The sequence below is a fragment of the Cottoperca gobio genome, unplaced genomic scaffold (assembly GCF_900634415.1).
Source record: "Cottoperca gobio unplaced genomic scaffold, fCotGob3.1 fCotGob3_327arrow_ctg1, whole genome shotgun sequence".
Classification (NCBI taxonomy): Eukaryota; Metazoa; Chordata; class Actinopteri; order Perciformes; family Bovichtidae; genus Cottoperca; species Cottoperca gobio.
The window spans coordinates 60,475-67,041 of NW_021166934.1; the positions used below are offsets into that span (position 1 = coordinate 60,475).

Sequence of the window (6,567 nt, forward strand, 5' to 3'; positions counted from 1 at the left end):
CTCATCATCCGGGGCATCATCCCTGGAGTGTCTGTCTCTCATGTGGCAGGTTGCCACTGATAAAGTTTACGTCAGGATCATGAATCGTGGCTGCGCCTGCTGCCCTGGTCCTGCTGGACACCGGGAAGCCTTATTGACATTTTACTGGATTCATCCAAACTTTCTCTTTTTCAACACAATATAATTTCTGTCAAATGTTGTATTTGTACTATGTTGTTTATCCTGTACACACGACATCTATTGCACGTCTGTCCGTCCTGGGAGAGGGATCCCTCCTCAGTCTCTCCCTGAGGTTTCTTCCATTTTTCCCCCTTTAATTATGGGGTTTCTTTTAGAAAGTTTTTCCTTGTGCGATGCGAGGGTCTAAGGACAGAGGGTCTAAGGACAGAGGGTGTAAGGACAGAGGGTGTAAAGACAGAGGGTCTAAGGACAGAGGGTCTAAGGACAGATGATGTCGTAACCTGTACAGTCTGTAAAGCACACTGAGACAAATGTATAATTTGTGATATTGGGCTATACAAATAAATTTGATTTGATTTGATTTGATCTTCGATGCTACTTTCTAAACCGAGCTGAATACCTTTTTACTTTTAGATACATATCATTTGTTAATAATTTCTTAGTTCTATTGTTTTTACTATGTGTGCTTTTGGTTGCGTGATTGTGCTTTTACCTGTGAAATCTGTGAAGCACACATGAAATGTGCTACATAAATAAATGTGAATGGACGAAATCCTTTTAGTTTTTTACAGTTTAAAAGCAGATTCAGAATATGAGCAGGCAGACAGAGGACAGAAAAAGAGAAATGGGGGAAATGCAAAAGAATATTAAGATTATAATTGTCCTGTAGCAAGTGAGTGAAAATAAAATAAAAAAGCAAATAAAACTGAAAGAATTTAAGCATAAAAATAAATAAATGATGGCAGGGGAAGAATCAGGTGTCAGTGTTCAGCCGACAGAGGGAGCTCCTGTCCTCTCTGTGTCCGGAACAAGCTCACAGCCAAGTCGTGAACCGTCTCACCCCCGTTACCCAGCAGGAACCCCGCTATCTGCACCATATCTGCCCCATATCTGCTCGTATCTTCTCATATCAGCTCATATCTGCTTCGTGTGTCTGCAGGCTGGCGATTAAAATCCCCAGACAACGTCTCCATGTGAGAGCAGACAGAGTTTAATGAGGAATACATGTTTAAATGAACAACGGTTAACTCGAACTAAATCATAATTTATAGCGAAATAAAATCTATTTTTATGACTTATTACACTACCATATAATATGTTTTGGTCACACGAAATAAGAAAAATAAATATTGAAATACCAATAAATAAAGATGTTTTATTTTCAAAAAGAAGAAACGTGTGGGCTTCTCTGCACGAGCTGCGTTATGTTGCACATGTTCATCATAGTATCTGAAGTATTAACCGTGTTACGCAGCATCTCTGCAGGCTCGTGCACGTTCATAAATACCATGAGCACGATCTGTTTTGTTGCTGATTCATAAATTCAGAGGAGGAATCATACATTTAATAACCTGCACATGCTGTAATCTTCACTCTGATATGTGATACCAAACTCCGTCCGGAAATGTGTCGTTTTAACGTCTTTCACAAAAAAAATAATATTCAGTATCATAATCTATAATTCACACAACCGCCTTTACTTCTATAACACATGAGTTTCCATGTGGATCGTCTCACACTGAAGAGTTTAACAGTGTTAAATAAGCGAAAAGTGATGTTTTGCGCATTTGACTTTAAACGACTCGTAGACTGGCTCGTGCTGCTTCAGTCTCACATTACGTGTGTGCATGTTGTTCAGTAAAATATTAACACAGAAATGAGATTAGTGGAAATGATTTCTGAACAGAGTTCGCAGTAAGGGGCTTAACACAGGCTGTAATTAACATTTCAGTCTAGTTCGCCCCCGTAAAACGTTTCTGTGCAGTGACAGTGGGTTAAATCCAGGACTGTGTGTGTGTGTGTCCGTGTGTGTGTGTGTGTGTGTGTGTGTGTGCCCGCCCACTCTCCTGCTATATAAGCACAGTTTGACAGCTCAGAGTTCAGTGAGCAGGAGGATTCAGAGCGACACCCTGCAGCTTCTCTCTGCCTGCAACAGAAATACAACCCTGTCACATTCTCCCCGAGCTTCAGTGCATGTCTACAGCCCCCCTCTCACTGAGGTCCCACCACAGAACCTGACTTTGTACGAACTGGATTCTCGGAGTTCGTCACCATGCATGCCCGGGTTTAGATTATCCATGGAGCTTTCTAATCTGTACGAGGTCGCGCCCCGGCCCCTGATGAGCAACCTGACCAACGGCCAGCAGCCCGCCTCCGGCTACCGAGACTCGGCAGAGCTCGGCGGTGAGATCGGAGACAGCGAGACCTCCATCGACCTGAGCGCGTACATCGACCCGTCGGCCTTCAACGACGACTTCTTGGCCGACTTGTTCCACCACAGCTCCCGGCAGGACAAGCTCAAGATGATGAGCGGAGAGTACGAGTCGGTGCCGTGTGGCCCAGGCCCCCCGCAGCACTACATGCCCGCCTACATGGAGTCCAAGCTGGAGCCGCTGTACGAGCACAACCCGCCACGCATCCGGCCGGTGGCCATCAAGCAGGAGCCGCGGGACGACGAGGACATGACCCCGGGAATGCCCCCCACCTACCACCACCCGCACCCGCAGCAGTACTCCCAGCAGCAGCAGCCGCCGCACCTGCAATACCAGATTGCACATTGCGCGCAGACCACCATGCACCTCCAGCCGGGCCACCCGACCCCTCCGCCGACCCCGGTGCCCAGCCCGCACCACCACCACCACCACTCGCACCAGCACGGCGGCCTGAAGCTGCTGGAGCGGAGTGGCGGGAAATCCAAGAAGAACGTCGACAAGAGCAGCCCGGAGTACCGGCTGAGGCGCGAGCGCAACAACGTGGCCGGTGCGTAAAAGCAGGGACAAGGCCAAGGTCCGCAACATGGAGACGCAGCACAAGGTGGTGGAGCTGACCACTGACAACGACAGACTGAGGCGGAGGGTGGAGCACCTGACCCGCGAGCTGGACACGTTACGGGGCATCTTCAGACAGCTGCCCGACGGATCCTTCAAACCCATGGGCAGCTGAGCGCCGCCGCCACGCGCAGGATTTACACTCACAGCTGAAAACATCTCAACTCATCATTTTGTCTTTAACTCTCACCGTCCCTTCAAATAAAAACAAGCTGACATTGAGCTATTTTGTAAAACAAGAAAACTTTGAAGCCAAACTTTTGTATAAAATCTCCTGATTGTTTTTACTGGAAACAGGTGAATGTGTTTCTCCCTCATCTCATTGGCTCATCGTGTTTTACCTGAACACTCTGACTTCTGAGGACTAAAAGACAGAAGAACTCCAGACTGTTCACGTGCCTTCTTTGAAACTTTGAAAGCGATAAGCTCGCAGATCCACACAGAAAGGACTGGCTGCTGCTTTTGTTTTTGTGCCTTGTTCCTGCGCACTGTGCGCGCGCACACACACACACACACACACACACACACACACACACACACACGCACATGCACACACACACACACACACCACACACACACACACACACACACACACACACACACACACACACACACACACACTCAACTCACATATCAGAGCAGCTAAAGTAGGGCACGTGGGGAATCAGCCTGTTGTGCATGTTGTATATTAGTTACCCTGTGCATATTCTCTGGTCACAAGCAGAGCATCATCTGCTTGTCTTGTAAAGGTTTGAAGCAGATAACCCTCTGATTGTCTCAGTGTTGCAGATTCTGATCAAATGGAACTTTGTATTCCCTGTAAACCTTCATCACATCACATTTCTGTTTTCTTGTTTCGTGCTTTTAAACCACTTAAAGGAGTAAAATCTTACGAACCTTGTAGAGTTCACAACAAACATCTCGAACGCTTGAATTATGATCCTAAAAATGTTTCCGCTCAAAACAGGCGGGGTCTCGCAGTTCCCTAAAAGTTGATATGTTGTCGTTTTTAATGAAAGAATAATAATAACTGAGAAAAGTGAAAAATACAAAAGACTGGAATTAAAACCTTCTAATCCTTCCCGGGACGTCTGAACACAGCTCAGAGACGCTTTAAGTGTTCGGAGCTTTAAAAGGAGAATGTAACTCTGCAGACATGTGCAGCTTTCTCTCGTATGCACTATTGGTGTCGTCTCGGACACATGGGTACTGAAAACACGCCTCGCTCTTCAACATGTGTATTTATGTGTAAAAACAAAGAAAGACAAAATGTGAAAAGGGTTTCTATGCAACGCCTCTATTCCTCTTTTCCACTGTTGAATCATCACACATACACATACACATACATACACATACACATACACACACACCTACATACACACACACACACACACACACACACACACACACACACACACACAAACACACACAGTGCCTTCAGTTCCTCTGAGATGACCTTTGACCTCCTGCTGATGAATCGGCGAGAAAAAAGGAAACTTTTTTTTTTACGGGCTGATGTTAAACCATGTTTGTTTCAATGTAACCTCTCAATTGTAAAATAAGCCTATATATAAATATATATATATATATATATAAATACATATATATGAAATACCAAAAAATCTGAGTTATTATAATAAAAGAGCTTGTTTTATCACATTCTGGTGCTTTGGTGTCTTTATTGGATTTAGTTGGACGTTAGTCTCACAAACATCTGGAAGTTTAAGTGTTTGTATCTCTGAAGCCAATAAAGGGACAATCAGCCACAAATAAACCTGCAGCTTCAAATGCATCCAACTTCATTCTTCAGATTCAGTCTTCAGATTAATTCTTCATCTTCATTCTTCGGCTTCATTCTTCAGCTTCATTCTTCAGATTCAGTCTTCAGATTCAGTCTTCGGCTTCATTCTTCAGCTTCAGTCTTCAGCTTCATTCTTCAGCTTCATTCTTCGGCTTCATTCTTCAGCTTCAGTCTTCAGCTTCATTCTTCAGCTTCATTCTTCAGATTCAGTCTTCAGATTCAGTCTTCATCTTCATTCTTCAGCTTCATTCTTCAGCTTCAGTCTTCAGCTTCAGTCTTCAGCTTCATTCTTCTGATTCATTCTTCAGATTCATTCTTCAGCTTCAGTCTTCAACTTCATTCTTCAGCTTCAGTCTTCAGCTTCATTATTCAGCTTCAGTCTTCAGCTTCAGTCTTCAGCTTCATTCTTCATCTTCAGTCTTCAGCTTCAGTCTTCAGCTTCATTCTTCAGATTCATTCTTCAGCATCATTCTTCAGCTTCAGTCGTCACCTTCATTCTTCAGCTTCAGTCTTCAGCTTAATTCTACAGCTTCATTCTTCAGCTTCATTCTTCAGATTCCTTCTTCAGCTTCATTCTTCAGGTACAGTCTTCAGCTTCATTCTTCAGCTTCAGTCTTCAGCTTCATTCTTCAGCTTCATTCTTCAGATTCAGTCTTCAAATTCAGTCTTGAGCTTAATTCTTCAGCTTCAGTCTTCAGCTTCAGTCTTCATCGTCATTCTTCAGCTTCATTCTTCAGCTTCAGTCTTCAGCTTCAGTCGTCAGGTACAGTCTTCAGCTTCATTCTTCAGCTTCAGTCTTCAGTTTCATTCTTCAGCTTCATTCTTCAGCTTCATTCTTCAGCTTCATTCTTCAGGTACAGTCTTCAGCTTCATTCTTCAGCTTCATTCTTCAGGTACAGTCTTCACCTTCATTCTTCAGCTTCATTCTTCAGCTTCATTCTTCAGATTCAGTCTTCAGATTCAGTCTTGCGCTTCATTCTTCAGCTTCAGTCTTGAGCTTCATTCTTCAGTTTCAGTCTTCAGCTTCAGTCTTCATCTTCATTCTTCAGCTTCATTCTTCAGCTTCAGTCTTCAGCTTCAGTCTTCAGGTACAGTCTTCAGCTTCATTCTTCAGATTCAGTCTTCAGATTAATTCTTCAGCTTCAGTCTTCAGCTTCATTCTTCAGCTTCATTCATCAGCTTCATTCTTCAGCTTCATTCTTCAGCTCCTGTCTTCAGCGTCAGTATTCAGCTTCATTCTTCAGCTTCAATCTCCAGCTTCATTCTTCAGCTTCATTCTTCAGCTTAAGTCTTCAGCTTCAGTCTTCAGCTTCATTATTCAGCTTCAGTCTTCAGCTTCATTCTTCAGCTTCAGTCTTCAGCTTCAGCCTTCATCTTCATTCTTCAGCTTCATTCTTCATCTTCAGTCTTCAGCTTCAGCCTTCACCTTCATTCTTCAGCTTCAGTCTTCAGCTTAATTCTACAGCTTAATTCTTCAGCTTCATTCTTCAGATTCATTCTTCAGCTTCATTCTTCAGGTACAGTCTTCAGCTTCATTCTTCAGCTTCAGTCTTCAGCTTCATTCTTCAGCTTCATTCTTCAGATTCAGTCTTCAAATTCAGTCTTGAGCTTAATTCTTCAGCTTCAGTCTTCAGCTTCAGTCTTCATCGTCATTCTTCAGCTTCATTCTTCAGCTTCAGTCTTCAGCTTCAGTCGTCAGGTACAGTCTTCAGCTTCATTCTTCAGCTTCAGTCTTCAGTTTCATTCTTCAGCTTCATT

General features: G+C 43.8%; 1 protein-coding gene across 1 annotated transcript; it reads left to right on the plus strand.

Moving 5' to 3' along the window:
* The first annotated feature begins 2,076 nt into the window (after positions 1-2,076).
* LOC115005597 (CCAAT/enhancer-binding protein alpha-like) lies at positions 2,077-4,667 on the plus strand. The gene is given in 2 exon segments (XM_029427483.1): positions 2,077-2,939; positions 2,941-4,667. Coding segments are annotated over 2 exon segments (885 nt in total). The 5' UTR covers positions 2,077-2,237; the 3' UTR covers positions 3,124-4,667.
* The last annotated feature ends 1,900 nt before the right edge of the window (positions 4,668-6,567 follow it).